Raw genomic sequence first — 18002 nt, 5'->3', positions numbered from 1 at the left:
GGGGAGGGGATAAGGAAGGGCGCTAAGATATCTCCCATGGTTCCCAATGCTGAGCTTTCCTGGCCTGCCCAGCAAATGCTGCCCTTCAGCTAACTGTCCCCCAAAGCCCCGAGGAAGCCTTCTGTCTTTAAATCTCCACCGCCTTCACCCCTGTCTGGGGAGGGCTGCCAGGCCACAAGTATACTCTAGCAGTCCCGTATAGTCCTCGTGAAGAGGAATAGAGGCCTCCCAGCAGCACCAACTTGCCAGCTGGGTGAGCAAACCACCTTGGAAGCAGATCCCAGGGGACTGCAGCCCCGGCTGACTTGACAACAGTCTCACGAGAGGCTCTGAGTCAGAATTGCTCAGAATATCTGATGACTATTATTGATTTAAGCCACTACATTTTGGCTTGTTATGTAGGATTAGATAACTAATACAATCTTCATGACCCTCCACCCAGGACAGAGTCCTCCTTATTCTGTCTCTTTCTTCTCTTTTTACATCTTTCCTCTCCTCACAAAACAACTGAACAAATAGCAAGAAAACCCCTTGTTCATATTGTTCTCTTGTGGAATGCCCCCTTTCCCTCCACAGCCTATTAAAATCTTGCCAATCCTTCAAAGTGCAGCTCAGTCTCTATCTTCAGGAAACCTCTCTTGATGACAATGCTTTGACAGTCCTTCCTTTGGTAGCTTATAGTTCGTACCACAGAAGTAATTATCTAATTACTGCCCTGTCATTTGTTATTATTTCACACATATTAATTTGTAAAGATAAAGACAATGTAGTAAATCTCCTGTGCTCCCCATAGCCACACACATAGGGACCACTCAAGTTAAATGACTTAACTTTAAAAGGCCACCATCCAGGAGACTCAAAATCTGGCACAGTGGTGCTTGCTTCTCAGTCTGAATTCCAAAACTATTGTTTTGTCTAAAGATTGGAATAAGCGACTTTCAAACTCAGTGTTTTTACAAAGCCAATTAAAAAACAATTTTAGAGTTATAGAAGGTAGTATATTTTACATACAAAAGAAAAATTTTAAGTAGGGATAACTAAATAAGGGTGTTGAGGGTTAAGGTTATAGCATGTGACATGTGTAATCCTACAAACCCGAATGTTGCTAATGAAACTCTGTTCTTAATAGAATTTAAGATGGGGTTCTGGTACCCCATTCAGCAAGAATCCAATAATCTTCCTGCTCCTCTTAGCATATTGTTGTGGGGTTTTGTTTTTGTTTTTGTTTTTGTTTTTTGCCATGGGAGATGCCAATTTAAAGGTTCCTGGAGACAAAAAGTTATGGCCAGCAGAAGTGGTAACATGTTTTACTGTCAGTAAAATCCTTGGAAATTCATCAAAACTTCAATTTTAGAAGAGAAATTTTGTTTGGAATAAACACTGACAATACATTTCAAATTAAAACTCAAGATCATTGCTTGGTATGCAAGAGAAACACTCAGATGAATGAATTAGTACCTGTCTGAGAAAGTGGGCTTTTTTGGATTTATTTAATTTTTTTCTTTTCTATAGCACTGTAAGTCCCACACATCGAGTAAACCAAATGTTCTGGGTACTACATAGATCACAAAAGCAGAGATATATTTCCATTACTCCAAACAAAAAACAAACAAAAAAATTCAGAGACATATTGAGTAAAAGTTAATCACTTATAATCCCATGAGTAATAATAATAAAAATCCATGTAATGAAGTATAGAGTCACAGGTTTAGAAATAGTTAATTTTCTATAGGTTGTTCATTTTATTAAAAAAAATAATTTTGCATATTTAAACAGGGCATCTAAGTGGAAATGTTATCTGATCACGACAGTAATAAAATTCCTCCCATCACTGATGCAGTCCTTAAATGTGCAGTAACACACCATCACAGAATTTCCAGGGTTCTTTAAATAATTATTCTCCATGAGAACTTTCCTAACAAAACTGCAGCTCAAAATGTGTTTCTGTAAGAGGAAGTCGTTTTTCACCCAGAGAAGTTATATGCAAATACCCAGAAGTTTCACCATTTACAAGATGATAGACAAGTGAGAAGAGAATGACCTCAGAGAAGACAACTTCACCCTCCCAAAACTTTCCAAAAGTCAGAGTTGAAAAATGCTGAGCTGGCTGGACTAAAAGACTGACTTTTGCAATTCTTGGGGTTTTATGCAGTACCGGAGGTGTTTAAAACCTATTAATGAAAAAGCCCAGACAGCTAATAAAAAAGATCATTTCCCAAGTCATGTTTCACATATAAAGCCTATTTTCTGATGGTAAATGTTAACAGAGGCTCTTATTTGTCATTTTACTCAATTCAACAGTGGTAACACTGGCTAAATGGAAAAAAGTGATGGCCATATGCTTGTGGCAACACTCTCAGAAGGACTAGGAAGCCTAGGCAACAGCAGCATTAGATTTTTGGTCCAGATCAAGACTCTAACGAAGTGTTAGAAATATAAATTTATACATCCTTATTAGTTGATAATTTTAGTATCCAAACTGTCTATTTAAGGTCTTGAAACAAAACTGTTTGAAAAGTTTTATTTGGCAGCAGAAAACATCTACAACTGGATCTTTACAAAAAAGATGTGCGAGAGGGAGAAATAATTTTATACATAAGGTTTTGCTGTTGAAATTTAGTGTTTATAAACAACAATTTAGGTTACAAGATTTCTTACAAAACCATATGTCTTTTACCTAAAGGAAGCACAAACTATGTATATCTCATGACTAAGCAGTTTGCTGAAACTCATGATAGAGACTACACTGAACCTAAAGATATGGAATAGAAGACAAACTAAGTTATTTCAAACTGCAGTAATATATAAACATATTTAGACAGACTAAAAAAAAAAAACGATCTCAACAACCATGACACGTGATTTCTCATCAAGTCCATGATGTCTACAATATTCATTTACACCATGGTTTTTCATCGCATAGTTGTCAGTTTTAAAAACTATATACAAATTTACATAACATGTTTACTGACAGTAACTATCATGGATCTATGCCTCTCTCTGTCTCCACATGATTTGGTCATATGTACAATGTCTGTCGATTGCAAATATGACCCGAAGATAGGAAAAGAAGGATGAACCCACTTCGTTTCCAAATTTGTAAAGGCTTTATATTCATTCTGAATACTAATACCCACACTTTCAATGGGCCAAAATAAAAAGGCACTAAGAGTGTTTGGGAATACCCAAGAATTCTGGTCAGTGTCTACTTGTATAATGTACATGCACAAGTAGTTAACATTTTAGTAAAATACTACAAATACTATTTTCTCTAAAGAGAGAAAGCAACTTCCCCTTAGTAGAAAAAGTGAAACAATCCCTGGTGTTCAAGAAAAATTTCCAGTTTAAATACATTTATGAATAAGAAGATTGTGACCCCTACTAATTAAATAAAAAAGAATCCAGTAGAAATTATAACATAAACTAAATGTACAAGTATAGAAGTATTTCCCTATCAAAAGTCCATGATTAATAATGTTATATATATATATATATATATATATATATATATATATATATATATATATGTATGTATTATGTGTGTGTGTGTGGTATATACACACACTCATAGTACCTTTATGGGATTCTCTAAAATGCCCACAGTAGCTTATATTGTATTGATAAAGATAAAAACTTATGAACTAGAGAACACATTAAAAACATCTTTAATAGCTTACTAAGTGATATCTTCTAGGGGTTGAAATAGCTTAAACTTTTCAAGTTTGAATTTTGAAAGCAGAACTATGTTTTGGTATTCAAACCTTCATAAAATTTTACAGTTTTTCTAAATAAGGTATAAAAGTTAGAGAACATCAAACATGTGGGAAAAAAGACTTCTCATCTGGAACATCATACTGTCACATGGTTAACCAGTGGTTTTCAACCCTTGCCCTACTGAAACCTAGCTTCGTAGAGGTGAATTAAGGATATATTAAAAGGATTTGATTCAAATTTTGTTTTTATAAGTGTATATTTTAAAAACCTAATAAAATGCATGTTCTAAAGTGTTATATATCTCTCTTTTACCTTACTGGCGACTACTGATGAATTGTCTTCCATTACTAGGATAATTTATTTTTTTAATTTTTTTATAGACCCTGGAATTTAATTTCATCTATCTATATTTAATTAAAAAATCTCCCAGGTGTTTAAAACCTGTTACTATTGGCACTTACTTGTATCTGTGTGAATCAAAATTTTCTTGATATTATGCAAATAAAACATGGTACAGAAATAAATTACTGAGTTTTCATCAACTATCTATAACCCCAACTTCACATTTGTGTTATTCAGAAATCTTATTCTTAATAATGGACTCAGCTAAGTAAACACAAATGTGAACTCAAAATACATTTATCCTGATAAATTGGACTTTTCAGGCTTTATGTATTTGAGTTACGTATAAAATTTCACTTACGAAAAGATTCTACTGCTAAAAAATGTTTGGAAAATACTGTTAAAGAAATTGTCTTTTAATTTAATTTGTGAATATGATGTTTAATGTGATTTAGTTTTCTAAAGCAAACTGCCTTTCTAATACATTCCAATTCTTAAATTACCCTGCAAAATGAGAACATTCTACAAATTGGAGTGCTGCAGCTCTTCAAAAAATGGTGAATAACTTATAAAAAATTAAGGTAAAATCACACCAAAAAATACTCAATTGCTTTAGTCCTTTCTGACAGCCAGCTTTAAAACACAATTTTTACTTTTGAATTAACCATATATTTATCATTGTGTTTTGGATCTAAATATATGTTCATGCTCCAGGTAACACAATTTAGTATCTTTACATATTAACTGTGTTGTGTGTCTTGTGTTTAGGCACACTCCAATGATTTTAAGTTTTATTTTGTGGTCTCATCATAAAACAGCTTACACACCGAACTCAAACAACATTTTTTATTTAAAATTCCACCTCAAAATTCATTTCTGATTTTAGTTTTTGTTTAAAAAGAAGCAAACATTTAAAAGCATCAAATGTTACTAGTCTACAATTCATCTTGCTATGAACATTTTTAGCTTGTGTGGGGAGATAAACCTATTAGACTTGATTAGGCACAGTACTCTTGGCCAATAGGCCAGAATCAGGGCACATCTGTGTACTCAGGCAGCAATCAGAGGTCTGAATTGAGGAAGCCACACCTCAGCTGTGGCCACTCTTAGCTCTACGCCCCCTCCAAACCTGTTTGTGAGTCCCAGGTCAATGCATAAGAGATTGTATGTAACTTAGCAGAACAAACAAAACAACCACACCTGCCTTCAAAATCACACTGCAAAGTCAAAACAGATGAACAAAGTTGAAGCATCACTCTCATTTATGGTTTTGCTATCCACACATCACAGGACCATGTTATAGATAAGACGAATTGTAAGATTCTTCTGGTGACTTCAGAAATATGATTGGAAGGGGTCCATGACTATAAGATTTCACATTATAGCAAGGCTCCAATATTTCTTGAATTGGGGCAGTGACTATAAATCACAGTACAAAATTCTTAATTCTTTTGTTGGAAAAGCAACAGGTGCTACATACAAGAATCACTTATATAACATCTATTTTTTTTAATGAAGATATAAAGTATTAATTGCATAGGGATCTAAATATAAGGCCAAGAAGAACATTAAGTAAAAAAAAAAAATCATAAAAAGGGCACTATGGTGTCAAAAGAGAATTTTCATTCTCAGAGTAATAAATCTGAATTACTGCCTAATTAAAAATCACAGTATGTTGCTATAACTAACAGTGAACATCAACTGTTCCATTAACTCCAAATTGGAAACCAATATTAGGACTAACAAGAACACAACTAAAGCTCATTGTCTAAACCTGATCAGTGTATTAGCACATTCAGTGCCTGGTACGTACCTGACTAGTTACATAATCTACTTTTTGTAAATAATATAAAGTTTAATACATGTTAACAAGTGTAAAAGCACATCATCACTGCATGCTAGCAGTGATTTATAGGCTTACTGGATAGTTTAACTATTCAGTCTTTAAAGAGTGCAAGATCCCACCCGGCAGAATCTTCACCCAATGAACCAAAAACATCATAATTAACAAAATATAATAGAATTCCACCACTAAAAACTAAACGTACATGAACCAGAGAGCTAGTTCTTGAAACTAGTATGTACATTATCCTCAGCAATGAGTGATGAGTCCAACTACACTTTGTATTTTCAGCTACCCAAAGTTTCAGTTAGAAAGTTAAACTGTGAATCTACTTCTCATTTAATATTGTTAAAGTGTAGTTCAAACAGCAATTTCCAAATCTAAAAGTAGCTTCATTAACTTAGTATTGTTATAGAGAGTAGTGTGAGGAGAAGCAAGTACTCCCAAAGGAATTACGTTAAGGTACATTGGGAATACCCAAACCAATGTTTTAAATGAAAAAGTGCATAAATACTGTAATAATACTACAAGTGTGTTAACTGTGGAACAAATGTTTCTCTGGGAGCTAAACAATGCTATTTTTGTACATTATTTACATGTTATGAATTGTTCAGATACCACATAGCACCATTTAGGGTCTCAGTTGCTCGATTATATCTGCAAGGTCCTTTGACTTCAACTCCATTCACTGGAGGATCTGCTTAGAGTAGAAGTGTCAAATCATCTTCACTCAAACACTGCTATGGATGTGGTTCTGTTTTCAGGATTTTTTACAATTCTGTTCTCTTGTGTTCAGAAATGGCCAAGAAATATTTTCATTTCACGCTCTTGGTTGGTGTTTCAGATTCGGTGGACTGTCTCCCATCAGTCCAGGCTTCCCGGGTGCTCTTTAGTGCCAGGGTTTTCTGCTGGTCAACCACAACATAATCCACTCTCTCATCCGCTACACTGCTGCCGGAGCCACTGCTCTTTTGCTAAAAAGCAAAGGAAAAGAAGTTCCATATGTAAAGGAGTATTTCTGAGTGAAATATCAGTCTTGCAACACACACAAACACACAGAATACTCATGAAATATATTCTATGGGGTGGCAAAAAAAAATCTCAATTCAACAGGGTTGTCTCTCTCAATTATACAATACTTCTTCCTTAAATTAAAAATTATTTATATATAAGGATTCAAACTAATGTACTCATCACAGATGAAATTCATATAAAGACAGCACACCCCTCGTTCATCTTAAGATTCAGAGCTTGTATCTCCCTTTAGCCTTTAGCTTAAGCTTGACTTTTTTTTTTTTTAAGTCTTGAGAACATGTATCCATACTTTCAGAGTTAAGAAATCTTTTTTGAAAAACAACAGTTCAAGAATGGGAAATTGATAGGCTGAAGGGCCTGCTTCCTCCTAAGATGCAACTGGATACTTGCTAACTTAAAAGAAATACAATTATTGATGCATTTCTGGGCTCAATATAAAGTAAGGGAAATACCCACAGTGTAAGAGGAAACAGGGAGTGGTGAGCTGATAAATTATAAAGGCAGAGTTGTTTTTAGGAAAGATGTGACTCTCATTAACATACAGGAGACTAGGCCTTGGGGCCCAAGTTAGGAGGTTAGGAGTGCATGCTGAGTCTGAGATCAAGCGGTCCTAGGGTGGTAGCACCTACTAGCAGAAGCAAATGTAAATTCTTTTGAGAGTAAATTTAGACCAGCAGGATTCCCACAGATATGTTCAGCAAAAACAAATTCATAATAAAAATTTATGAAACCCAGAAGGAAATAAGCCACCAAGAGTTTGAGTCAGCAGAAACAATAAACACAGATTCAGACCCCCAAAGACTTCGGATATTGAAATTATAGCAAACACAGTATAAAGAATATCTATGTATAAAATGTTTAACGGAGTTAAAAAAACAAAAAGAAATGAAATAAAGTAACAAGTAAGGAATAAGAAACTATTAAAATCAGCTAGATAGTATTTGAAAAAGAACCAAACAGAACTTCCTTTCAGAAATGAAAAATAAAATAATTGAAGTTAAAAACTAAACAAATGGGTTAAACAGAAGAATTGAGAATTAGTAAACTAGACAACAGATATAAAAAATTACTCAATTAAGCCCAGAGAAAAGAAAAAAAAATATGAAAGAGTGGTAAAAAAGAGAACAGAGCCAAAGTTCTAACATAAGTCTCATCAGAACCTCAAACAAGAGAATAAAAAGAACAGCAGAGAAGAGAGCTTTAAAGAAATAATGACTGAGAATTTTCTGGAATTGACCAAAAATATGAATCCAGAAATAGAGACAGCACAACATCTACTAAACAGGATAAATAAAAAGAAATCTATACTTAGACACATTATCATGAACCTACAAAATACTGAAAACACAGAAAAGATCTTAAAAGCAGTCAGAGAGAAAAGTCAGATCACCTAAAAAGAGATTACAATTAGACCGACAGAATTTTTAACAGGAACAATAGAAGCCAGATGACAGTGGATTAGTATCTTTTATGTGTTGAGAGAAAATAATTGTCCATTAAGAACTGTGAACCCAATAAAACTCTCTTTCAAGAATATGGGCAAAATAAAGATGTTTTCAGTTAAACAAAAGCAAAGAATTTATCACCAAAGACCTCCACTAAAAGAACTTCTAAAGGATGTATTTAGGTGGAAGGAAAATGATTATAGAAGTAAGGTATGATATACAAGAAGGAATGAAAAAGAAGTTGGTTAACATGTAGGAAAACATTAATAAACACTGTTTATATAACATAATAAGAATAGTAATAATAATGTCTAACAAAAGACAGAGTTAAAATTCTAAACAAAAATGGCACCTGAGTCATATGGAAGTAATTTGAGCTAACACTGGAAAGTGAGTGAGGACACTGATTAACTTTAGAATTTATTAAGTAAGCATTTCAATGGTAACCATCAAAAGAGTAGGAAGTGTGTAACTGCCTATACGGTTAGAAGGGAAAAAATACATTTATCAGTTTTCATAACGTTGTTGTTACTTGTGATTTATGAAATAACATTACTAGACTTCATAAACTTAAACATACCCAATAAAGTTCACCAAAAGGAGATATGATTCTCCAGGTTTAAAATGTGAGCTAATGGTATTTATAGAACGAGGTTTCACTTACCTTTCGTGGTGGTGTGGATTTCCCGGAATCTAAATCTAAATCTAGGTATTCCACTTGTTTGTCTCTTTTGGGCTTTATCATAGGGCTGCTTCCTCCATCAAGACTATTACTACCAAAAAGATTCTGAAAACATAATACAAAGAAAATCAACCCTTGAACATTCACGAGACATACTGCTCATCTTCTTTGGCATTTGCTGAAGCCTAAATATTTATTTTCAAATGGGCATCACTTGAAGAAATACCTGCTTAGAAAATTAAATACCCTTGGAGGACTGGGGGAAAACAAGTAACATTTTTAAAAAAACTGCTTAAAACTTAGCTTCTTAGATGAAGCTAAAATAGTTTCAAAAGTCAAACTTGGTTCAAAGTAAGCTTGGGACATCAAGCTAGTTAGTTGCAATAGCTTAACTTGAACATTATTAAAAACATAGTTATTAAAAATGTAACTACAGTGTCCTTATACTCCTTGATTTTAAATTAAATTCAGAAAGAACCTTCTATAGTTCACTGAAAGGCTTTCACACTAAAATTAAGCTAGGTTCAGTATGTTAATTTTAGTCTATATATAATGACTCTACTGGCTAAGTCTATTTTGTTTCAACCATCTAGAATTTTTACCACTTAACTTCCTGTCTTCTCTTAGCCTGATCCCTTCTCTCCTAATAGTAATTGTACAACAGAAGGATTCCTCTTTAAAAATGTTAAAGAAAAAAGGAAGATAGAGAACAGCAATAAACAGCAAGAGCCAAAAAGCTTGAATCAGAAAAATGAAAAAGAACTAGGTTAATAGGATCTCAAAATAAAAATAATGTATGAATATATGACATGAACTTACATCCCAAATATACCCTCTAATTATGCCAGTCTTCTAAATGTGCTTCAACAAATGACTTATTTCCATTCTATGACTTGCTGCTTGGAAAGCCCATCTAGAAATGTTTGTGACCCCTCCTAGGTAAGACTGAATACTCAAAAGAGACTTTCTCACTCTTGTGCTCTCCACATGTTGATATTACCAATCACATATTATTGCAGATACTTATGAAGAAAATCATAATAATGTAATAAACTTAAAAAAATTGTATAGCCGTTATGATGTACAAAACAAACTTTGAAATCTGCTTAAATCTTGTTCTGTTGATTCTTTTATATTGCTATTCCATTTCTTTTTGTTCTGGATATACAGAATAAGCTATGTTTGGGAAAAGGCATTCACTGGAAAAATACTGAGTCTGTTTCCTCACTGGCGGCAGGGTTGTTGCCAGCCTGTATGAAATCTTTTTGTGAATTAGGTAAAGGTGCCCCTTCCTCTGGTAAGACACAGCTCTGCGCCAAGGCACACAGCTTGGTGAGTGGAACTGGGCCTGGATCTCATGGACTTACATACTCCTATGCAGTAAAAGGCTGCACAACTGAATGTGATGACCCAGATTTTTAAAACCAAATTCAGCTATTGCTAATAAAACATTTGAAAAATATTGACAAGAACATGTAGGGTACCAAAATGTAGGCAGGTTTTGGTGCTCAAATTGAACCACTCTGTCCCCACCACCCCCATTATTTTTTTTCCTAATTCATAAAATATGAAGAAGCTAAAATCATCAAGAAGTTTTTTTTCTGAATGACTCTGTATTTCGCTTTCACATAGAAAACCAGGCAGCTGTGTGTGTGTATAAGTGACATTCTCTATTCATATGTGAGCAATGAAAGAACCCACAGCCTGCAATTCCCTGACCACCAGTGGCTAGATGTGCTCACAGCATTACAGGGTCACAAAAGGAGCCCACGAGTTCCCATGACCTGTACCTAATTCCAATAAGTTGTTCCTAAAGAGAACTTCTAAGAATTGCTTAACTATTTTATGTCTAATTATTACTAGGAACTGGAATTTTTTTTCAACTGTAAGTACTGTTAAAATGTGTGTGCCTACAACAAAGTCTTGTTGCTCTTGATCTAATCTCAAATGGGAACAGCTTGTCTCTTGCCTTTAACCCAGTTTCCCCAAAACAGTTTAGAGAAACTCTGGATGCTAGGAGTTATTATAACTGTTCTGTGCATTAAAAAACTTATTCTCATGCTGTTTTTCTAAAAAAATATGTAAAATTTTAAAATGTGATTTATTATTATGTAACAATATTTATGCCTTTAATAACAGGATACCATCACTTGAATTTCAGGAGTCACATGAAGAGTTTACTTGTTGAATGCATGACTTCTGATCTTTGTACAAATGAATGGGCAACATTTACCAATTCATAGTTACACTATATATTGCCTTCACCATGATCATTGATCTAGAAAATGTATCATGCTTTAAAAATGTCAATTTACAGAATTTAGTATTCTTTGTATGTATAAATTAGATTTGAACAGATCCTGTTTCAGCTTCTCTGGGACTATATTTTAAGTGACTTCATCAATCCAAGCACACATTAGATCTTGTGAACTTCTCTGGTATTCCACTGATACATTAAGTCTTCAAATCAAGCAGGTTCAGGAAATACTGCTGTAACTATTCCACTGTCTTCTAAAAAAGAGTTGCATGGGTTACAATGAGCCTCTGCAGTTGGCACCATGCAGTGATGGAAATGGCACAGTTGACTTTCCTAGTGTACATGGGAGATGGATGTTCTCACCTGGGTTGTTTTTGCTTATTTCTAACACCCAGAGACTAAGTACCTCAGAAATTCAGCAGCTTATGGTTATTTAGACACCTCTACCAGGCAGGTAAATGAACTTGTCTGGCTTTATGTCAGGTTAAAAAGAATAATTTTATATCGTTATTTCCTTTGACTTTCTGATTGTAATGTTTTTCTTTCTAATCTTTTCCCTTCACTTAAACACTTATGCATGACAAACTGTATTTTCAAGCTTTCCTATTATTAAGTCCTTTTCAAGATTTTTTTGGTTATTTATTATCTTTGGCAAGATGATAGACTCTTCAGTATCTCTAACTAATTTTATAAAAAGAAAAAAGTTCATTCAATTACCTAAGGATGAAAATTGGTGACAATATCTACCCTGATGTAGCATTTAGGATTACTTAGACCCTTATGAGAGAATATTGACTATAATGAAGAAAAAAATGAAGTTAATAAATCATAAGACTGTTCAAGTTGAGAAAGCAAAAGCAATAGTCAATTAGTAAAAATTTGCTGTCTTAAAAAAAATTAGTTGAAAACATTACTGATATAGTTCAATGCTGATATAAACTTTTAAAATTTTATTATTCATTTTTAGACACTTTATAAATTTAATAATATTTTAAATTTAACTAGCTTAAGCACCAAATAAAACTTTTTCATATCATATAATTATGTTCCCTGACAACATATACTTGCAAGGAACTGTTTTTTGCCTAAAGCCTATTAAAGATAAAAAACAAATTCATCAATAGAATTGGGTTTTATATTTTCGGATCTCTAAAGAGAATTGTTTTAAAGAAAATAAATCCACTGAAATATTACTCATTCCAAGTTTTGACATTAGAGATTTGCTTATCCTGGCAGACAGTGCCTTGCTGTTCCCCAATATCTGCTTTCCCCTCTTCCACACGAATGGAGTTATCAGCTGGGCCCACTGCCCCTCATAACAAAGGCTAAGTTCCCAGCCGTTTTTGTATCTAAGTGTGGGTACATGCAGGCTAAGTACTGGTCAACAGTTTGCAGAAGGCAGCTGCTGGGAACCTTCTTTATGAGGCAGCTGGCCTACACCCTTTGCTTTTTTCTTCTCCTTTCCCTCTATTCTGTGGCTTGGAATGTGGATCTGTTGGCCAAGGGGTCATCTTTTATGAGCATGTGGAGCGCTGGAGAGGACTGTCACCCTGGGGACTCTGCAGACCGGAGCTGCCACAACAGCCCTAGATTGACTCTCTGGACTGTTACATGAGAAAGAAACATCTGCCTTAAGTCACAGTTACTTGTTTATTTTCTGTTACAGATTTAACCTAATCCTAAATGAAACTCATATCTACTAAAATGAAAATAACAGGGCAAGAATTCCAGCTGATTTAAGGAAAAGCAAAAGCAAACACTAAAAAAGTTAAAACTGGTTGTGTTCTCAAACATCTGAAGTGTTTTTGGCAACTACCTGATTGCTGAAGAATATAATGTTTCCTGTGATTACCGAAATACTCATCTCTTACAATAATACAGCCAACCTGAAACAAATTATGCTTCTAACCAGGTCTTATTTAATCTTCAAGCCTTAGCTAATGTATTATTGAAGGACTATCAAGAGACCTTTCCATATAAGACTATTTCAACACAGACATGGAGAACTGCATTATAAAATGATTCACGAATGGAGTATTTTCATAAATAGCAACAAAGATCAAGAACTCCTGAAAGAAATATAACTGGAAAATTTCTACAATTTTTAACACTTCAAATCTAGTTTATAGATATTGATATTACACTTTGACTATCGGTTTTAAACTTTACAATGCGACTTTTAAAAAGCATTTTAAAAAGCTGCCTTTTATCCTTCTTGCTTAAATACATTAAGAAAGTTACAAGGGTAAAATTTATAGCCTGGAAGAAAGGTTCTAACTTGAATGATTTAAAAGGGCTGCTCAGGAAGAAGGAAGTTAGGAAGCAGACTTTACATACTGTGTCTTCACTGGTCAAGTTTGGGTTCATGGGAACATAATTCTCTTCACTGTCATGTGAGTCACTGCTTGAAGTTGTGCTGTGCACTGAATCCGGTCTGGGGGACATGGGAAACCTAGAGCAGCTAATTACCAGAAATTAGGGTTACAAACACAAACTCTGATGAAAATTTCTAAAATCTCTTAAAAATATATGATATATTTTACTTTGAGAACTATTCATGTAAGTTTATAATCATTTATTATACACATTGTTACATCATAACAATATAGTATACACATTCAAATGCACAGCTAATATTTATAGCTATATTACAAAAGTATATTCTTGGGGACAAAATTCTTGTGTAAAACCAAATAAAAAATATTACTAGTGACTTGATGATAAGTAGAGTCACAGAAAAAATTCCTATAAAAATAGTTGTATGTACACATAAAACATGAACACATATTAACACATATATTCAACACAGGTTTGTAATTTCATATATTCTTCTCAATTCCCTAAAAACATTTAAATAAGTATACATTAGAGAACCTTACTTTCCAAATTCTCACTACCCCTTCTCTCTCTGCCCCAACACACACAAGGAATCACCATATTTTCCAGATTAGTGGGTCTCAGAAATTTATCTCAAGAATCCTTTATAATCTTAAAAACTGTTGAGAACTCTGAGGAACTTTGGTTTATATGGGTTATATCTATTTATATTTAATGTATTAGAAGTTAAAACTGGGAAAAAAAATCTAAAAAACACCATACAAGCATACATTCTATTAGCTTTCACAATGATGATGCCACCACCTATCATGTAGCCTCTGGAAGACTCCACTGTACCCTCATGAGAGAACGAGCATGGAAAAGGCAAGTAACAATTTAGTATTTTAATAAAAATAGTTTTGACTTCACAGAACCCCAAAAAGGGCAGTTCTCCAGTCCATCCTTTGAGAACCACTGTATATATTTTCCATGATAATAACTTTAGATATTCAAGTTAATAAATAATGACATATTTTAAACAAAGACTTACTCTCGTGCAAAACTCCTAGTGATTGGAGATCTAACTGGGGCTTGCAATTCTTCCCATTCTGGCAAAGGTTTTATTTCTAAAGGTGCTGGCTTGGCTGTACAGGAGAGAGTGAAAGAGAAAGAAAAAGAGATGTTACTGTAAAGAACTTTGGAAAACAAACAAGATCCTCTCTCTAGAGCTACATTTACATTTTATAGCCAGATTCACCTAAAACCACCTAGTTCACAGTGACCTCATTCCACACATGAAATGATGCTCATGGATGTTACATGACTTGCCCAAAGTCACACAGCTAAATAATTACTGGCAAAAGCTAAATCAGATAATGTTTCATGACTGCTGACTCCAAGACTCAAGCTCTATTACAATATGCTGGTTCTAAATTTAAGGAAATATTTTATGAATATAAACTAATTGAGAACAAGAAAGAGTAAATGTGAGACAACTACTTTATAGTTTTTTGATTTATACTTTTTATTATTTCATGGATTCATTTTCTCACTATTTTTAACCTCAAATATGGAGATTTAATCTTGTATGTAAAAAAGTTCCTATTATTTAATATTGAAGCATCAGTTATACAACGAAACATATAAAATGATGCACAGAGATTTAAAAAACAAAACTTTTTTTGGGTAATTGATGGTGGGCATGGTAGCACAACATTGTAAATGTATTTAACTCGATGGAATTATATACTTGAAAGTGGCTGAGATGGGAAATATTAGTTGTATATACACTACCAGAATAAAAATAAAAACAAATACAGAATTGCACAAAGAATGAACCCTAACGTAAACTATGGACTTTAATTAATGGTATAAATATAATGCTGCTGTTCCATCAATTGTAACAGTTACTACACTAATGCAAAACAAAATAAAACAAAAAAACTGCTAAAACCAAAAACCAAAAAATGATTTAACAGCCAAATCTTTTTAAATAATTCATGCCCAGTTGGAAACAAAGAAAACAAAATAAAATTTTATCTTTAGATTCAAACTCGGCTTGGAGAAAAGGCCAGAATCCCTTAAAACAAGTTACCTCATATTTTTAGCTTAATTTAACAATTTCCATTCTCAAATCAGATAGAATTAAAACTAACATCTTTCATGAGCTTTTTTTATAAGGGTCTTTGCTTATTTACCTCATTCTTAAGTAGACAATTATACTAGCACATAGTGCAGTTATTAGCCCTCTTCTTAAAGTCAAGACTATAACATATTTTTCAGAAATTTATGGGTAAGCAAAAGAACTAAAACAATGCAATCTATTAATTTTAATTATATTTCAGGAGACTAAACATATGAGATAAATATTTTAATAATGTTTCATCTCATCACTCTAAAGAAAACTTTTCAATTTTCCAGGTTCCCTTATAGTCTTTGTCCACATATGGATAATTTTTAAACATATGATAATTACAATTGAACTACAAAATAGATGGTTATTTGAAAGGACAATACAGATTCACTAAGGCTTATAACCAAGTATTTTTATCAACTCAAATACAAAATATTCAATGCAATTTTTTGAAGACTAAACTGATTTATTATATTGTGCTAAAATAATTTTGCTCATTTATATACTTAAAGATGGACTTGTACATAATAATGTCCTGGCTAAAAGTGTTTCTTTAACTCTTAATGCTTTATTTTTCTGAAACCTAAAGGCTAATAGCAGTTTAGTGGTCACATTCTGAACAATGGCATAAAAATTAATTCATGGAAATGATTCTATATACTGTCTCAGAACAGAATACACACACTATATTAAAATAAAGATAAGAGATATTTGGAACTCACAAGCAATTCACAAGATTAAAGAAAACAATGTATTGATGCCCCAAAAGTTAAAAGAATAAAGCAAAAGGACAGAACTGAATATCATAAATAATCAATTTTTAACATGCTGCTATTAAGGGCATAACAAGGAGACTTGTGTATTGTGGGGGAGCATTCACTTTAGAAATAATGTGCTGGGAAGCTTTATTTACAACAGCAATAGCATTTAGGTTCTTCTCCTTTACATTAACAAACAAGCAAACAAATATTACAAAGTAAATAAATTCCCAAAGTCCCACATAGCATGCGTTGCTAAAGTACATACCCTTTCTTCTTGTAGCAAAGTCACCTATGGTTTGTGAATCAGTTCGCTCTAAACCATGGGGTTTGGGTCTTAAAATTTTAGGACTTTGACCTAATTGGCAAAAAGAAGACTCTCTTAATATGTTATTTTTTAATTGGAAAAATGGATTCTTTAAAAAAAGCAACAGAGCCCTGTGTAGAAATATTACATCAAAAGCATTAACAAAAGCTTATTTGTGGAGGATTTTTCAGATCTTGCTACATATCATTCATGCTCACCACAATGGAAAGGAAGAAGTTGCATGCAACAGTGTAACATACAGAGTGTAAAAGATGGTAGGTTTTCAGTGGGATAACCAGACTGGTTAATTGCTATCTTTATTTGGGAAAGAGACGAAAATCATGTGCCATGTCAGTTTTCTTCTAGAATGTCTTAGAAAACCAGATAAAGTAAAAAATTATAAATCCCTCAGTCACATCTCAATTTCATCTTTTCTCTGAACTTTAATCTATCTGTGCACCTCCTCACCAAAGGCCTTCCAGAAAAGCACGTGGACAGTACGATATATGTTAATTCAAGACCAAAACCAAGACCAAAATTTATTTGTTTCCACTGGATACTCAGTGGCTTTCCAGTAACATCTTGCAAGGATTAGATTCCTAGATTCTGGCATTGCTGATTAATTTAAGGAATTAAAAGAATAAGTTCAGTTGCTGTCATTTTCCTTTCATTTAATCTCCCCCACATACATGTACTGCTGAAAAGCCCTATGAAAAGTATTGGGTTGACACCAGTACTCGGCCTCAGGTCTTTTCCCACAGGGAGCCTGGCTGCCAAAGGAGCAATACCGTTTGAATCAATAATTTCAGCCACACTATTCTCAAAGCCACCAGATTTTCTTTTTTCTTGAAATTTACAAAGTTAAGTTGACATCTATTAGATGGCAAGATTTGAATTTGCTGGTTAAATGATAATGTTACCTTATCTACTGAAAGCTAAACGTTTCTTAAAATGTGATATTCTACGTTAAAAGAAATGAAAATTCTCTAAGTTAGACAATTAATACATTGTGCTTATTCAGAAATAAGACAAATCTAAATGTGAACACTGTAATTTGGTGCATGATCCACATCTACCCTTTATAGTTGACCTCCCAAGAGCCCGCCCGGGCAGGGCACTGTTACCAAAAGAAAGGAAAATGTCAGCTTTTTAAACTCTCCTTCCCCCCA

The 18002-nt window shown here is 33.6% G+C and overlaps 1 protein-coding gene across 4 annotated transcripts in view; it reads right to left on the bottom strand.

The window, feature by feature from the left end:
* Positions 1-2507: 2507 nt before the first annotated feature.
* The window catches only part of GAB1 (GRB2 associated binding protein 1), a 147250-nt gene continuing 131755 nt past the window's right edge, over positions 2508-18002 (bottom strand). For 2 of the 4 annotated variants that reach the window (XM_037830726.1, XM_037830725.1), the window contains exons 7-11: positions 16795-16884; positions 14686-14779; positions 13656-13779; positions 9044-9166; positions 2508-6873 (exon numbers count right to left, since the gene is read on the bottom strand). In XM_037830726.1, the coding sequence (XP_037686654.1) occupies positions 6715-6873; positions 9044-9166; positions 13656-13779; positions 14686-14779; positions 16795-16884 (590 nt within the window). In that variant the 3' untranslated portion in view covers positions 2508-6714. The remainder of the gene's footprint in view (positions 6874-9043; positions 9167-13655; positions 13780-14685; positions 14780-16794; positions 16885-18002) is intronic. The other 2 variants (XM_037830728.1, XM_037830727.1) reach the window with 1 other exon arrangement.

The sequence above is a fragment of the Choloepus didactylus genome, chromosome 3 (assembly GCF_015220235.1).
Source record: "Choloepus didactylus isolate mChoDid1 chromosome 3, mChoDid1.pri, whole genome shotgun sequence".
In the NCBI taxonomy this organism is placed as follows: Eukaryota; Metazoa; Chordata; class Mammalia; order Pilosa; family Megalonychidae; genus Choloepus; species Choloepus didactylus.
This window is presented reverse-complemented; position numbering and strand designations above follow the sequence as displayed.